Below are 18,105 nucleotides of genomic sequence, written 5' to 3'. Positions count from 1 at the left end.
CAGCTCAAAACATTGCATTGAAATGTAAAAGTGTAGCTGGAGAAGCAATTCGTTCTCATGCAAAGAACCCAGATATTGATCCTCACAGAAAAACGTCCGTCGAGGAAGAAAGTAAAAGTTTTGCAGCACCAAATGAACGGGCGACGGGACGAGCGTGTCCTCGGACACGATGACGTGTGCGGCCATACGCAGGACAATCCACCGTATCCATCTTCTGCTGCCACCTGCATCTTGCTGTCTGTTATGAATTAAGTTACCATGAAAACTCAAACACTGTACAAAAAACCACTAGTAAACACGATGATCGCATGCCTCAGTATCCCAGCTGGGAAGAACTCTGCTGTCAGAAAGCAAGGTTTGCACAATTGTGATAAGAAACATCACAACATTTTACATGTACATTATATTTGAATATGAATGTACATGTAATCGACCGTGGAACAGAAAGAATGGAGGAGCTATTCCACGATGTCATATACAAATATAACATGATATATAAGGACTTAAGACGTACTGACGATACCTACACGTTATAGACACATTGCTCATACATTCATATATGTCAACACTTAAATATGTATATACAGTATACATGTATATATTCATATGTATACAGATATATCAAAGGAGGAATAAATAGTGCCATTAATGAGGTGAGACCACCTAGTTTCCACTCTCCTCTCTGGATTCATGCTAACAAGGCTGTTTGTTCACGAGAAATACCGAACGTGAAGCGTAAGGGCAGAGTGGCAGAACTACCGACAATCTTTTCTGAGGGATGCTGACGGTCTTCCAGCTCAACAGCTCCGACTTTCTGTCTCAAACCGCTGCACTCTGATGGGAATCCGTGTCCAAAACTCCCGAGGAGTGACCTGTTGCAGGATGTTTTTTTAAAACACTCCATTGCCGTCCTTTCTGGCACTAGGTTTAGTTTACAGTATTATGCCGAGTAATGAATACCTTTAAAGATGTGTTGTCAGACTACCGTTGCCTATATGTAACAACTACAGTCTGATATTTAGATGTGAGTACATTCTATATATCTGATGGTGGTATTGACATATATTGCAATGCAAGTACATACAAACAAAAACTGTGACTTGGCCCCGTGTGTGCGTAAAGTCAGGCATAATAGACACACACGCTGAGGAGTGAGACATGTTGTGTATGGACCTCTGACAGACTGTGTTGATGAAACAGTGGTATTGGATACTGACCGAATGGCTGAGTCAGGGAATTGGCAGTGGGCAACTCTCTGGCGTGATGACTGGAACCTTTCTGTTGAAAGAGCGGCGTGACTTCCTCCCCTGGTGACGCGTCTGACAGTTAAAAACTAAAGGCCTCTAGTTTGAAGGCGGTAAACGGGTGAAATCAGCTTTTAACACCCCAAAGCTACTGGACATTTTGGTGTGGTGTTGGTAATGTGGGCGTGTTTATGGATATTTTAAGAAAATATAGCAACGTCGCCACGGAAAAAAAAGCTGGCATTGTACGTTTCTGAAAAACCACAGATACGTTCAATTTCGTGATGTAGTACAACGAGCGACAGTTTTATAACGAGCGAGAACGTCCACTGAGGGCGGTTGGTAGTGGTGGTGGATGTTAAAACAAACAGGACTTTCACCTAGGAACCCGCTGTCCGTGTCATAACGTGAGAAAAGGCATTAAGGGTGGTTGTTATTAATTTACACTTGTTACAATTGTTACATTATGTTGTGTAACATCGTTAAATTACCTTGATCAGTTACTTTAAGTGAATTTGGTACACTACATTGTTAAGTTACGTTGTTACGTTATCACCTTATCGTTTCATACCAAATCCATGTTTTTTCTAACCTTAACTAAGTAGTTTTGTTAACTCTAACTATCCAATCGTTTCACAACTACGTGGCATTGTGTGTTGTGAGCAAGATACGAGGCTGATATGATTTTTGGTTTAGAAACGTCGACATTCAAAGTATCCGTTGTTTCAGCAACGTACAATGCTGACATTGATTCTGGCGACCGGGTTGTACGTCCACACTAAGCCGGCTAAATGTCAACATTTTCTTCGTATTTTAGGGTTTTGTTCACACAAATTTCGAGTTTTTCTGACTCGAAAAAATGAGCTTGAGTCTGACCAGCGAGTTGGTGAGTTTTATCATTTTGTCGGACATCTCAGTGCAGCAGCGCAGGAAATACTGTTCACCTCAATGGGTAGCATTTAGGAGTCACGATCAAATCTCAACTTTATCCTCATTCAGTTTCTGACAACTAAAACTAATAAAATATGCCAATGAACCGTGGCTTCATTAAAACAGAGTTTTGTCAACCAAAATAGAGGAAAAAGAGATTCAGCAGTGTTCCTGTTGTTTAGGTCTTTTATTGTGAGCGGAGATCCTCTCAAAACGTGCCTAATCAGCCTTTTTATAATCAGCTGGTTTAGCGTGGTGGACGTCCTTTAAGTTAAAAAGCAACAAAGGCCGTCTACACAGGATGCGTTCAAGTACAGTAATGATCGTAGGTCATCTGCGTTTTGGCAGCGTTCAGAGCCTGAAACACAACCACTGTAGGTACACGTATAAAACTATGAACGTAAAAAATACACTTGAGTAGAGCGTGGCCTGTGTAGACAGCTGGGCTGATTAAAATAGGATTATATTTGATCTGTTAGTTTAATATTAAACACAAACTAAACCAGCAGATTGTGAGAGTGTAATCATCAGGACTAAACCTCTTCTTTGCATCCAGATAACAGAAGTTGTTGAGTAACATGACATTTTGTCACGCAGTCCTGCTTTACAGAAAGTTACAATAACTCTCCTCTTATTATTTCTAATGCAGGAGAAAATTGAGTTTGTCAATAAGCCACTTTAGAGATGAAATACTGTAAATTAGCTCATTTGAAGCTTCTTTTCAAGAGGATATTCAGTTGCCTAAATGTGATCTGTCCTGTGTGTAAGCTGACTGAGCTCAATGACAAACTAAAATAACGTCACATAACATGGCGGCTACGCGAACAACCCCACGCAGCGGCTCCTTATTTTTAATTAGCTCGACCTTTGCTGTCGCTGCTGCCAGCCGAGGGATGTGATGCTACCGCTGTCAAACTAGAGGCCGTATACGGTGGATGATGCCGACAGAAATGCTCCGCAGAGTGTGCATTGGAGTGTGAATCGTTTGTGCATTAAATATCTGGCCCTAAAAGATAGAAGGGATTTATTTTTTTAAGGATTGAGAGGGAAAACAAAACTCCGAGGGGCTTTTTTTTCTCACTTTTCATGGAATGTTTGGGATTTTCCTCCATCCATTCACATATTGGCTTGTTTTGCTGCATCGCGTTTGGCCATCCACCTAAAAAATTAGAAGAGTTCATTTGGAATCTATAGAGTACTCGCTGACATTCCCGGCAGTGGAAAACTATGGAATGATTGTGCTATAATCTTTCTATTTAAGGAAATCTTTAAAAATCAGGGTGAGGTTCTCACCATCTGGGGGAATATTGAAGGAATGCTTTCAGGTACGTCTGCACATCTGTGTGGTGTGGAGTCTAGAGAAGACTGTATTTGAGATCGCACTCTTCATAGGAGCAGGAGGACTGACTGAGGTCCCCTTACAGAGCAGCAGTGACAGACGAGAACTGAAGATGAAAAACGGTATGTGTGTGTGCATGACGGATTAATTACCTACACAGATAAATGCATGTATGTTTGTGTCACATGGGTGCTGGTTTGGTCAGGGTGGGGTCAGTCTCCGAGAGCAGCTGAAAAGCCTGAGAGAGGCTCGCTCTCATTTGGTCTTTAGTTTGCCCACCTCCCCCCCGTTCAGCTTGCCCTCCTTCGCCAGCTTCTCGTTCAGTTGGCACAGTTGGCGAAGGAAGCCGTCGTTGGGGCCGATTTCTCTCTTGTGCCTCACGGTGGCCACCGCCAGACGGGCATCCATTTTGTGGCGCAGCATGAGGTAAGCGACGACCATGGTGGGGGAGCGGCTGTAGCCTTCTCTGCAGTGTACGTACACTTTCCCTGGAGGATGCAACCAGAGAAGAGAACGATAAGATTAGTGCTACTGGATATGTGGTCTCATCGCAAGACATTTTAAAAGGATATGGCGAGCTTCCCCTCTCTGCTCGGTTAATGTTTGTTTGATTTCACCGTGTCTTTAAAGAACAATACAGACAAGTTTCAAGGGGAAAAAACACCAGAGAGGATTTGTGCTTCATGGAGGGTTTTTACTCTCAAGTCTCAAAGGAGGAAGAAAAATTAGGAAAGAAAGAAGAAACAAATTAACAAAACAGAAGTACGAGTGGTTGAGAAAACATATGCTGCTGTTAAAGTTGCCTAGCAAAGCATCTTCTGTGCCAGGAAGTTGTTGTCTGTTGTGCGTGAAGGACGCCTTGTTTGTGTTTGCCGTCTAAGACGCATCTCTGTCTGACTTTCATTACCGACAAGCCCCAAAAACCCCACGAGGAATCGGACTTGGCAAGCCTCACAGAGCAGCTGATGTGCCGGGCTCCGGTCAGATCTGCAGAGTCTGCACCTTCCTTTGAAACCCAACACCTCTCCTCTGTAGTATAATCTCCGTCCAGAAGAAGAAGTCCTCTGCCAATGAAACAACCTCTTCAATACCTAATCACCCGGCCTGCCACGGATCAGTGTTGATTCTACTGTATCCTCTCTGGCTCACGACTTCACTCGTTTGCTCGCTCCATCGCTCACTCACTAACAGGGCTGTCACTTCTTATTTGAAACAAGAAGACAAATGTGATGTTCAAAGTGTAATCATCTCTAGCAATTCAAAAAAGAAAGTCTAGAAGCACAACAGACGGTCTTTAAAAATCACTATCAGCTACACCTTTGTACATGATCTAATGACATAAAACTTAGCTCACAAATAAATCATAGAGGACACGAGCAAGCATGCTGATTGGAAAATCACGACATGGAAGCATCAGAGAAGCAGTGTGCGGAAGTATTTCGCATGCAAACTTCGATTGAAGCTGTTTTTCGGAGCTTCTGCACCGTGAATAAAGGCATCAACCAATCACGTAGTGTTGGGCGGACATATTCAAAGAGTACAGAATATTGTACATAATCACAGGCGAGTCCGAAACCAAGACGGCAAACTTTATTACTCCTTTTAACGTTGACAAAGGCCGCGCAGACCAGATCTACTTCTTCTGGTCTTACCTTTCACAATAAAAGCCCTAGACATACACACTGCGTAACTGTTAACCAGAGGGAACTCAAATTCACAAAAAATGCACCAGAATTAAGTAGTTTAGAATATTTACCTCAACAGAAAGAAAGAAAGAAAGAAAGAAAGAAAGAAAGAAATTGAAGAAAACCTTTTCCTCACACGCCTGCATGGTGGATTTATAAAGTGTGAGCTTGTAAACACTCGACACACAGACCGTAACACAGTAACATGTCTTCATTATGGCCGACACGCAGCAGCATCGCTGCAGCTCCTCATTAAAATCCTTTCAAAGGACCTTTGACTTTTTCCAGAGCTTGCTGCGCGGGGGGGAGAATGTCAAAGATAATGTTGCCCAACAGCACTGAAGGTCAAACTACAGCAATACGAGGCGCAGCATTATCCTCCTCCTCCTCCTCCATCACAGTCCTTGTTACGGTCGCTCTTCACTCCTGATTTACCACAGCGGCGTTGGTGGTGCACTTCTCCCCCAAAGTGCCTCGGGATTAAGATGCTTTTCTGTGCCAATGCTGACAATAAAACACAGGGTTCAGCACCACAATTAAACACATCCCTCACGTGTGGTGACAAATTAAGTAAATTTTGCTGCAGTTTTGGGAGAGCTGGGGAAAGATCGTTTTTTGGTGGGGGGAGGGTGGAGGCCTCCTGGGATTGATTGATTCCACGTATAGTGTTTTCCAATATGCTACACAACACATGTGACATGTTTAAAACACAGTACACCTGACCTCTGATGGCTAGTTTAAGACTAACATCGTTTCATTGTTGTATTCTGCTCCCCAGTGTTATAGCTCCTGTTTAACAGAGCTGTTGTCGAACACAATGAGGCGTATTTGGTGCCACAGGTGTGTTACGCATGGAGCATTTCGACATGATCTGATGAAGGAATGTGGAGCAGGGCTCAGGAGTGTGTCAGATTTAGCCTCGGACGCTTTGGGCGTCATGATTATCTCCTCCTGTGTTCGCTTCACGATCGTATTTAGGGTGAAGCATTAAAAGACGCCTTGAATCTTGTATCCTTTGTTAGAAGAGCAGCAAGAGGAGCTTTTTTTTTGTCTCAACTTGTGGAGACAAATTACTTTCAAGTGGGAGACACAGTGTTCCTCTTTGATCTCCTTTTGTTGAGGCACAAACTCTCAGTTACCACATGCGTAATGTTTGTCAAAAATACTCTTCAGATTTAAATTTTCCTCAGCATGTAACAATGTCACAAAACAAGTTACTTTTTAATGGCAGTAACGTTGCAATGTAACAAGTTGCTTTTAAAAGTAAAGTTTTTTGCATTTTGCACGTACTGATAAGTGATTTTAAATTACTGCAACAACATCATTAGTCTACTTTCCAACAGTGGAGTTAACCAGTGATACTGTCAGAGTGAAGATTCACAAAACATTCTGCTTCATTAGAACATTTCCTTTTTAATAATTTCGGTCCCCTGTTAGCTTTGTTTTTCGTCTCCGCTAACTCTTCAAAAGAATATATGTCTCTTGAGCCGCTAACTTTAAATGCTCCGCTATGTTCACCCACTAGTCGCTAACTTATACCAGCTGCTTCCAATTTAAATTAGTGCAGATATGGACAGGAAAACGAAAAACAGGCGATAGATCGTGTGTCACGTTTGACGTCACGAACGCACTGGAAAACAGTGTTAGTAAAAAGTTAAAATGTTACGGTGGTTACATCTTATTTTATCTGTTACTTATTCGGTCTCTCTTTCAAACTCTCAACCCAGAGTTGATAATTGTTGGAACAGTGGATGGAAAGTTTTATTTGGTTTTGGTTAGTTAAAATGACATTCATTGAGGAGTCATTGAGGAGAGAATATTAGTTGAATATGTAGTTTGTTAATAAATTATAGTAATTGTCCAAAACCCTATTGATTTTATTTAACATATATTCAGAGTCAAATTGGTTTTTGTCTGCCGGTTGGTGTTTTTAACAGCTTTTGTACAGCTGAAATCGATGTTAAGAGAGCGGTGAGAGTGAACCAAAACAAAAAATAGCTGAAAGACGCTAAAATGCTCCATGGGGTTGAATTCTCCTTGGGTTCATTATTATGAGTGACAACTTTCGCACACAAGTAGTGATCCGTTTTCAATATAAAAATATTGATTGTATCCATTTTTTGCATTTAGCCCAATTAACTGACGAATCAGGCTCCCCTAAACAAGAAAAGGGCAAAACAAAATAAGAGTGCAAATCTCCACATACCGCTCTCCACAGCTCAAAGTGAACCCACCTTTGCCGTTGTTGTGTGCCAGCGCCTTGTCGATAAAATCAGCCCCCTCCTCAAAGAAGGCACTGAGGATGAACCGCTCCGTGTCGTTGGCCTGGATGCCGTGGTACGTGATGCCCGTGCCGGTGTAGAACTCCACACTGGTGTTGACGTGCATGAAGGAGGTGCCCTCCGCCACGTTGAGGACGTGCGTCACTCCCAGTTTCTGCAGACGCATTGCATTCTGAGCTACGAACCTGGGAATTCAGGATCAGAGTGGAAAAAATACATTAATTTAATCACTTTAAGCAGGTTGCTGATGTCTGTGACAAGCCTGCTGCACTGACACAAAGTACCGGTAAAAACTTATAGAGTGCCTCTTGATGGTGATTTAAAACTTTTTTTTGTGTTATCTCACAACACAAAATGATGAGTGTACAGCAGCAGAACAAGGCATCTAAGACAAATAACACAACTAATAATAACACCCGACAGATACAGCAAAGGAGCGTGTCAGCACAATTTATGTCAAAGTGATATTTTGACAATGTGGGCCGCATCTTTCACGACCACTCTGCATGCGTTTTAGTGAACACAGTGCTGGCAGCGTCACAGCTTGATATACGGCCAAATACCGTATATCTGCTGCTGGGAGCCGTAAAAGTTCTGCATGTTGCTGCTTTAAAACAGAACTCGAAAGTGTCTCTGCGTTATCCAAAACTTAGGAGTACAACTAATTCATTTGTAATTGATTTAGTTCATGATTTAATCTAGAAAATGTGATAAAAAGTGATTGTCCTTTACAAGCCCCCACAGCCAAAGGTGACGTCTTAACGGGCCACACAGGTGTTTTCATTTATTCAGGTTGATTAGACCTCTGCAGAGCTAATTACTGATTGTGTTCACCTGCTCTTTTCCCCTCGAAAAAGCTCTATAAAAGGGACACATGGGTCAGGTCTCTTGCAAATGTAAATGCAGGAGAACATTTAAATGTTTGACAAAACAAAAGTCCAAAACCCAGAAGATATAGAGACATTTAAAAAGCTACAATTACGAGAATAGATGCACACACTGAACAATGGCTACGCAGGAGAAAGAGAAAGAAAGTGAAAGAGACTGATTACAAAGGAGAGGAAAAAATATGACAACCATTTTCAAGCAGGACTTGGGATAGAAAGAAATAGTTAAAGAGCTTCACTAAACATCCATGAAGCAATAAATCTGCTCCCCTCCTGCTCTGCTGAACTTTGTAAGGAGCAATACTGCATATTGGGCCTATACAGCGCAAACAAACCATAACAAAGCAATTCAGGGTTTTTGGCTGCTCCAGCCCGCCTGGCTGGACGCCCGTGTCCACTGTTACGATCCAACCTGGCCGGAGGCACTGCCCATTGATTCTGAATAAAATGGCTCTTTTGTATATGTTGTATTAGAGGTTTATGGAACATTTAGTGCCACTAATTAGCTGTGCTGAATTTACGTTTAAACAGCAAATAAAGCTCCACCATACTGTTGCTCTACAGCTAACAGAGAACAGAAGAAACGTGAGTTTACGGTACGAGCCGTTAACGCTTGTGTCTTCTTTTCTCCAGTGTCTCTTTCACTGTTTCAGAGAGATGAGTTCTTGCATAAAAGATGCACGAAAACCTGTTTAAGTTTTGATACAAGCTAAAAAGTGTTTTTTATACCATTTTTTTCCTTTCTGAAAGACTTCTGAACTTATGTATCAGCCAATCCAATAGCAGTAGGTTTCTTTATACTGATGTGAAAACATCTCTTTCAAGCACCTATTTAGCTTGAATCCATCATAATACAACACAATGCAACATCCGTTAACGTTCGCTGTTGGTTCCGTTATTTAGCCAAGCAGGACTGTGCTGCTAACGGCTAACGTAAACTAGCTCTCCTCCTGCTGATTTTAACATTTGCCATTCGACAAACGAGAGCGTTTAACCCATCGACTGTACATAAGAAATGGACGTAGTTGCAGTGACGTCACCCATTGGTTTTGAAGCCTCGGGTTCTGCTTTTTGTCCGTCGCCATCTTGTTTTTTTTGCAGCCAGAAGTAACACTAGAGGGTGGAGCTAAGTACAACCTGAATGAGACATTTCTTTGCGACCAAAATGTTACAATTAACTTTCATGAAATGAAAACACACCGTGAAAGGGGTTAAAGTTGTAGACAAAAACACGGACAAGACCGGACAACAAGGTAGCGACCTGTCAATCACAAGGTAGAGTCAGTTTCTCATAGACTTCTATACAATTAGACTTATTTTTCCGATCCAGCTAAAACTTGCTTTTCTTTTATCCAGACCAAAGAACGATGCATCTTCTTGTAACATGCTCACCCTGACAGCGCTGTGTGCCTTTTATTGCTGTGACTACTTACAGTCAATATGAGGCTGGTGGGGTGAGGCTAGGTGACCCTGGACAGCTCCCTAGAGGCGGTGGCTTCAAAGCCTCCTCTGCAACAACTAATGAAAAAAAAATCCTCTCTGCCACCATTTTGCTTTACGGTTATTGGAGGAGGGATGAAGCAGCCCATCTGTTTGTGTGTCAGCTGCGGGGCAGAGACTCTTAATTCATATTATTCCGCTCTTTTATTCAGAATATGTCCGTTTACGTTTAGACCTTTGTGCGTACACGATGAAGTAAACGCTTACGTTTGAAGCTAAAGCACTTACAATGCAACATGTGCATCTCTAAGTGTGGAAGGAGAAGTGACTGAAGCAGCACTGTTCATACTTACTGTACTTGTACAATGCAGAGGCACACTCTGGTTCAAGAGAGTTCACAGCCAGTGGCTTCGTTTCCTATTTACCTGCCCTGTCCCAGCCTCCTCCACCCTGGGATCTGCAGTCCCACAACATCCATTATTAAAGACCGGCTTCACAAAGAGCCAAAGTGTTCCTCAAAGCAAACAAACCACACCTTAAGTGTGTCCCTGAGCTGCTCACGGTGGTTTCATTGTGCTGACTACGACAGATCTGAAAACAGTGTAAGGGGTTTGAGTTCTGGAAAACACACTCTTAATCCATTTAAAGGGTTTGGGAACATTTTACTGACGAGCTCAGGAAACATGCTCACAGATCAGCATTTTTAGAACTTTAAATTGTATTGTTGGAGTTTTATTGTTTCCCAGATTTCTGTTTTTTATCCATCTCTTCGGGATGATTTATTGCTTAGTTCCTATTCTCTTTAAGGAGAATATATGCAGTGGGTGATATGGATAAAATACAAACATGTCATTTTAGATTGCAATACAAAATCCTAACAAATAAAGATGCTTCCATACAGGACAACTGAAAGGTTTGAGAATGACACTGATTGAGATTTTGTTATTGATATATTATATTCAGACCTAAAACAGCCCTGCATTGAAACAACAGGTACTTGTTTCATGTTACGCTAACGTTAGGCAGCTGAGAACTGCTCAGATTCTTCCCAAAATCCTAGACATCATTGTCAAAAGTAATGTTACATAAACATTGAAGTTAATTTGCTCTGTGGGACCGCAGCTCCTAGACATTGTATTAGCCCACTAACATTGTTAGCTGACGCTAGCTGACTATGAGATTAAATTCTGATGATCTTTTATAAACTGAACTATAATGTATATCCATGAGTGCCAGGGGAACAATCCTACATTAAATTGTGTCCTGGTTGTTGCTTTAAAGTATAGATCGTAGCCTAAAATAGGTCATGGGCCCAAGTCCCTACGGGGGATCCCATGGTAGGAGACGTTAATGAATAGTTTCAAGGACAAAGCTATTTTTTTCCGTCAACTGTGATCGAATAAACCACATGCGTGTATATACATTAAATATAAATGTGTTAATCAGTGCGTTTGTTTTGATGTTGGCCAGCTACACTTATTAAATTGTAACAGGACCAATATACAGGATGCATCAGCAGAAAGGCTTCGTGGGTCCCAGTGGTGGAAATAGTCGACAAGGTTCAGGCTTTCATCAACAATCAATACCACCTCGCCCTGCATGAGCCATTTTCAATATCACATTACATTACGCTGCCCTTTTCGACTTGTTTGGACTGCCTGTGATGTACTTTAATGATAAAATACTTTACTAATTACCTCCACCATACTGTACAAGAGAAAGTAAAGACAAATGATTACAAAATAACTCAATTTCTTCATCAGAAATCAAAATCTCTTCTTCAAAAGGAACCGCAAAGCTCAGATCAGCTTCAGCTCAGCACACGACTGCCAGCACTTTGTTTGGAGACTTGGCTCGGGACGGATTGGCATATTCAGATTGATTTTGTTGTCGTGCCGAGGTACAGTAATGTGCTTGTATTCCTCTCTTGGCAGTGACGGGAGCCAGATGATGGGCCTGCACACAGAGACACTACGTTTCTCAGGGGCATCCCTGAATCCGTTGTCTACCGTGAATCCATAAAAGAGAGATTGAAAGCTGCTCCGTAAAAGCTTTTATTACCGAACAGCAAATTGTATTTGAAAATTATGTTTCCTGTAACTTCTTTATCTCAAATGGCTTTTCCGACAAATTTGACACTTGAAACCTGAAATGATTTCTGATATTCGAGATTTTAGTTTTAGGTTGCAGAAGATGCTAATGTACTATATAATGGGGTGTCTTTTACCAAATATTGCCTAAAAGTGCAAAGACATGACGTGCATGCATGTTTAATACCTGTGCCAATAAGATATCTGAGTTATGGTACAAAGACCACAAGTGACTTTTTTTTCAGTACCTTCATTTTTCATGGTCAATTTTGAGATTTTGGGCTACTTTGCTTCCATTGTATATCTTCTTTTTAACTAGTGGAGTGGAGGGAAAACATCCAAAACACACATCTGGATTTTTATTTTACTACTTTGTCTATTTGTGTCTGTAGATTGCTCCTAAATTTAGCATTAGATAATGTCTCAGTTGCATATCGAAACATAATATTTCTTCATGTAATAAAATAATCCTCAGTTGCAGAAGTAGTCTGATTTCTTTACATTTTAAATATCAATATCAGTACCAAGTGTCTTTAACTTGCATTCTCTCTAGTGTCCATCAGGGGGCGACTCCTCTGGTTGTATAGAAGTCTATGAGAAAATGACTCTACTTCTCTCCTGATTTATTACCTCAGTAAACATTGTAAACATGAGTTTATGGTCTCAATCTCTAGTTTCAAGTCTTCTTCAATACAGCATGATGTTCATTTAGTACATTATGGTCCATTTAGAGTCAAACAGACCATAAAGCAGGGGATGCTTTCTTTTACACTTCTTACATACAGTCCATGATTAGAACACATAGATTGCACCTGACGTGATCTGAATATCTGCTTCTACTTACTAAGTGTACTGACCGTAAGAACTAAAGGAATGTTGTGTACTTATACTTGCACATAATACACCTTACATGAAGTACCAGAAACTGGTTTTACTGGAACACCGAGCTGTAAATCCCTGAAGAGTCGGCATGTTCATTACAAAGCCGATAGCATGCAGTCAGCCAACAACTGTAGATTTATAGTCCGCCCTCTGCCATGTTTAATATACATATACAGTATATGCATGTGTTTGTATGTATGAGTTTGTGTGCTCAGCTCCTTTCACTGCTTGATACAGGTGACGGCGCTGGAATTAAATTACACAGCAGCTATTTAGATGTCCAATAATGAGATTAGATACTATTTTTAGTTTTTGTCTAATGCGTTAGTAAACTGAATATTGTTGGGTTTTGGGATGTTTAAAGGACATCACTTTTGGCTTTAGGACATTCAATTATTATTTTTTCACATAATTTTAATGATGATAAAGATTCATTGGTTTATCAAAAATAAATCAACAATAATGAAAATAATTATTTGCCACAGAAAATCTTCCAAATTTAGGATATTCTTATCTAAAATGTAAAAAAAATGAATCACCAGATTGTACATCACTATCGGATGCAGAGCTGCAACAATTAGTTGATTAGTCGATTAGCAGAAATCGGACAAAACAAGACATTTAATTACGCCATTTTCTCGCCATTTTTCATTTCCTAATGTTTGTAGACCAAATATCAATACAACGTGACAGATAACTAAGCTTGAATTTGAGGAAGTAGCAACAAGTCCTTGATTATACAAAAAACAATAACTACAAATGACTTTAAAGTATCAATTAATCTGCAGATTATTTTCTTGATTAGTTGTTTGTTCTACAAAAACGTCACAAGAGCAGAGGCTGATATATGTCTGGTTTGTTTTTGTCCGGCCATGAGTCAAAACCCCAAAAAACATGCAGTTTTATTATCACATAAGACGAGAAAATAAGCAGAAAGGACTCCCAACTGAGAAGCTAAAGAATTTATTATGACATTTTAACAATAACTAAAAATGATTTAAAAAACTGCAGAGTAGTTTTCTGTTAATAATAGACTTATTGATTCATCAACAATTCTCTAGAATAAAGCAGAATGTCTGATGCTTGCATTAAGATATTATAGTCGGGTTACATCAGGTTTGTTATCGTGACACAAGTTATTGTTTTATTTCTCTAAAAACTTGATTTATGATGTTATTTATGTCATACAGGTGTCTGACACTTCACTCACGACTACAACATTCACGTGCGTTGTTCTGCAGGAACCCACGAGACCGCCTGTGGGTTTTCTTTCTTGAGCAGTTTATGAATGAAAATAAAAGAAACCCGCTTATATATTTGTTGATGTGGTGATTGTTGTTGCAGCCCAGCTGGAGGGGATGGGGAGCGGCTCGATGGAGACGTGATTACAGGCAGAGCCCACTAATGATGGATTCATTGAGTAAGAAACAGGGAGTTGTGTCCGTCCGTGCAAACAGGATAATGCATTTCAAAATATGACTATCAGACCATTATTATACGTTACATTGTTGCATTGTTACATTGTTACACAATGTACCTGTCTGCCGCTGCTGATATTTGGAGGATAACACAATTTGTTGACAACAGGCGGTCGCTTCCCTCCATGATGATGATGATGATGATGATGATAGTGGAGACACCAAACAAATAAATAAAAAATGACAAGCCCGCCCTGATGTGTGCGTGCTTTAAACCGGGCATGCGACATCGTTGTCATTGTCGAGTCTGGTGTGTCGGTGGATGGGGCGCGAGCATCTTTAAAAACCTGCCTTACCTGTCCGCGCTAATAAGTCACGGTGAAAGGGTGAATGACTCACGCGTTACCGATGTATATCCCGGGGAAGACCTCGTTGAAGTGTTGCGTCGGTAGGCTGTAGAAGCCGCTGCCGTTAGACAGGAGCTCGTTGAGTTGTTGGACGGTAACCTCGGTACAAGCAGCCGTTACCGGAGGTTGATGCTGCTGCTGCTGTTTTGTAGGACTCAGGTGTTTCTTCATGACTCTTCTTCTTCTTCTTTTTTTCTTCCCTAAACTAATGTTGGATAACAACCAGCTCCAGACTCGTGAGCCTCGTCCGGTTGTTCAGCTGCATTTTTTATTTTTTTTACCTTTGCACGTGAGGTCGTGCGCGCGCTGTCTTCTTGTCTGGGCTGCCTTACAAGGTGTCTGGTGGTGAGGCGGGAGCGTTTTCTTTTGTTTTTTTTACTGCTTCTCCACCATCGACGTCAAGTAAGAGGGGGTTTCAACGTGTACTTCCGGTCAAAAATTTCAGAGTAAAAATCGACAGATCAGTTAAATCAATACATTTTGATCCGAGTGCTCTAAAGAGAGAATTGATGCATTAATTAAAGTGTGAGAATAAATAATGTTGCATACCATTTGTGGTAAGTGGTGGAATAAGTAGCCTACATTTACTCAATTTCCATTTTATGCAACTTAATTGGCTATTTATATCCACTACATCCCTCTAAATATTGTATATTTGTAGCTATAGTTAACATATATATATATATATATATATATATATATATATATATATATATATATATATATATATATATATATATATATATATATATATATATATATATATATATATATATATATATATATATATATATATATATATATATATATATATATATATATACACGTGTGTGTGTGTGTATATGTGTGTGTGTATATGAGGAAAATATAAAAAGGCCTAATATGAAACCTTGTGGTACTCCACCGGAGATGGCTGCAGAGGAAGAGGACAGATTATTGATTCAGATTGAAGCTGCGCTGTCGGAGGTATCAAATAATTTTACTCTCCTCCACAGAGCCCTGACATTAACCCCAAACAACACCTTTGAGATTAACTAAATTAATCTAAATTCATGTAGCTAAATCCAGGTTCAACATGTTATGGAAAGCCTGAAACCAGAAGAGTAGACACTGTTAGAGCTGCAGATTAAAGCTCATTCACATTTCTGTAATGCTCGTGAGTCCACATATTTTTAAAAAAAGACAGTGGTAGGCATTGCAGTGCTTTTATTCTGAAGATGAAACCATGCAACTTCCGGTGTTACTCTGTCTGTTTGCTGCTCACTTGATGCAGCCGTCTCTCTCCACCACTATCTCCAGCAGACACACCCCACCGGCAGTCAGACACTCGTGGGACGAGAGCGGGACCCGAGGAGGACAGTAGCGACAAGAGAGGATCGCATGCTGCCTTCACGTGCTGCTCGTAACATCCTAAAATGTGGCCCACACCGCGCGTTTTGTCTGGGTTTCATAACACAATGTATAGCCCATCATGAGTAGGCCTACGAACGAGTCCCTGCTTTACAGACCAGTGGATAATGTGTGAAGATATGATTTAGGTTTTATAAATATATATTTCTATGTGCATCAACAACAAGTGGTCACACAAGGTTTTGCTGAAACAAATGTTGCACTTTAAACACTATTTAAACAAATTTAAAATTATGAATCAGCTGATTTATTTAATTGTTTTTTAGGTCATTTGTGCAGGGCAGATCCTCCTGCTTCCTCACTCCTTTCTCACCACAAGTTTATGCAATGGAGTATGTTAATAGACATCTACGTGTTGTCTATAGTGTACTGGCTTTCAGTACTTCATGATATCAAACCATTTAATGTAACTACAAATATTTACTGCACGTACAAGAACAATGTTGAGGTACTGTACTTGTACATTACTTAAGTATTACCATTGTATGGTACTTTATAGTTCTACTCTACTTCATTTCAGAGGTAAATATTGTACTTTTTTACAAAAAAAAAAGATAGTACACCTGCATTATCGTTTATTGTTTGTTTTATGCTGTAGTAAATGGTTCTCTCGCTCTTTCTCCTCGTGATGAACACATTTCACACGCCAACAGATGCATTAACTCTTACAACCTCTAGATGTCAGCACCAGCCTTTAGTCGGTTATTTATTCGGCCTCATGGTGGTGATGTTACTGCACTGTGGGATGGAAATACTATTTTTTTATCGCTTAATGCACACATCTTGTCATATTAATGCAAATCTGAAAACAGCAGAAATGTCTGTGACACAGTATTAGACACATTTGAGGATGTTTGAATGTGGTCTCACTGCTGTGAATGTGTGTTACTAAAACATAGCTCTCAACCAACCCACAGAGTGCTAAATGTAATAAATGCTACCACAAGATGGAGACACATTTCTATCAAACTAACACACTGATACCACAATCAAACATTTTAAACTGCAATTCTAGGAGGCCCAGTGAGGGTCTACCTTACCAAACAATAGTTATAACAAAGCACACAGGGGAAAAATAGGTAAGAACTGAATAATGACCACACTGAGGTGTATTGAACTTGTCATACAACAGAGGTGGGGGTTTAAATCCCCACTTAGGGAGTGGAAGCTGTTCATAAAGTAAGTTAATGACCCGAAACAATTGAGGTGCATTCAGTCACATCCAGCCAGTGAACCGCAAATATTGATCTCATCCAGTAAACGAGATCCTTGAGACTGAATGTTTGCTGATTCAAGGGTTTTCGTTTCTATACTTCATATCTCATCTCTCTATTACATTCGTATATTTCCACACAAACTTATAGTTTTTGGAGAATATTTGTCAACTTTTTGTCAAGTGAATGCATTTGATCGCAGCATTAGAGCTCAGTTTGCAGAGATGCATGTAAACAATGGAGGGAAACTGTCCACAGAAGTCTTTTAAAGTAATTTGAAGTGGATCAAAAAAGACAAATAAATGACATTTTATGAAAAATATTTTGTTTGGTGGTTTGCTTCATTGATCCTGGCCTGGGTCAGATGAGCACGTGAATTTGGTTCAACTGGACTTGACTCGGGTGCTCTTGACCTCACTTCACTTCGAGCCCCACGCCAGTCATCAGTTTTTTGTGTTTCCATGGCGATCCAAGGAGATGCAGTGCAGTGCCATGGCAACAACAGATCTTGTAGAACAAAAATTTGAGTTCCCTGTAGCGCACACACCTGTGTGTGTGTGTGTGTGTGTGTGCATTTAAGATGTTTGATGGTAGACGTGGAACATGACACTGATTCATTTTGGGGGGGGAACAGTTCATTATTTGATTCCCGTATTTATATTTTAATAGACAAACTGTTCAAAAGACCAATCGTAGGTCAGCAAACAGGTCTGCTAGGCTTTGGATTTCTGCAATAAACCCTTTTTATAGCCTTTCAAAAACAAACAAAAACAAAAGCGCGTATGTTTATCTGTTAGCTGTTAATGCTTATTAGCATGTCAGGCTAACTAGCTTCATACATATTTAACCCTGCTTTACTTCCAATTAGCACATTATT

At 40.3% G+C, this 18,105-nt stretch overlaps 1 protein-coding gene across 1 annotated transcript; it reads right to left on the bottom strand.

The window, feature by feature from the left end:
- Positions 1-3,768: 3,768 nt before the first annotated feature.
- On the bottom strand, positions 3,769-14,775 carry dusp3a (dual specificity phosphatase 3a). Its single transcript, XM_076094119.1, has 3 exons — positions 14,597-14,775; positions 7,433-7,665; positions 3,769-3,995 (listed from the first exon to the last, which is right to left on the bottom strand). The coding sequence occupies exons 1-3, from the start codon at positions 14,773-14,775 to the stop codon at positions 3,769-3,771; spliced, it is 639 nt and encodes a 212-aa protein (XP_075950234.1).
- Positions 14,776-18,105: the final 3,330 nt, after the last annotated feature.

The sequence above is a fragment of the Anarhichas minor genome, unplaced genomic scaffold (assembly GCF_050575085.1).
Source record: "Anarhichas minor isolate MPS153535 unplaced genomic scaffold, ASM5057508v1 ptg000017l, whole genome shotgun sequence".
NCBI classification, from domain to species: Eukaryota; Metazoa; Chordata; class Actinopteri; order Perciformes; family Anarhichadidae; genus Anarhichas; species Anarhichas minor.
This window is presented reverse-complemented; position numbering and strand designations above follow the sequence as displayed.

What these genes read in the sequence shown, in the direction of transcription:
- dusp3a (XM_076094119.1), bottom strand. Translation starts at nt 14,775, where the DNA reads ATGAAGAAACACCTGAGTCCTACAAAACAGCAGCAGCAGCATCAACCT. An exon ending in GGGATATACATCGGTAACGC is followed by an intron (nt 7,666 to 14,596) that starts GTGAGTCATTCA and finishes CTGAATTCCCAG; the next exon opens with GTTCGTAGCTCAGAATGCAA. An exon ending in GGCACACAACAACGGCAAAG is followed by an intron (nt 3,996 to 7,432) that starts GTGGGTTCACTT and finishes CTCCAGGGAAAG; the next exon opens with TGTACGTACACTGCAGAGAA.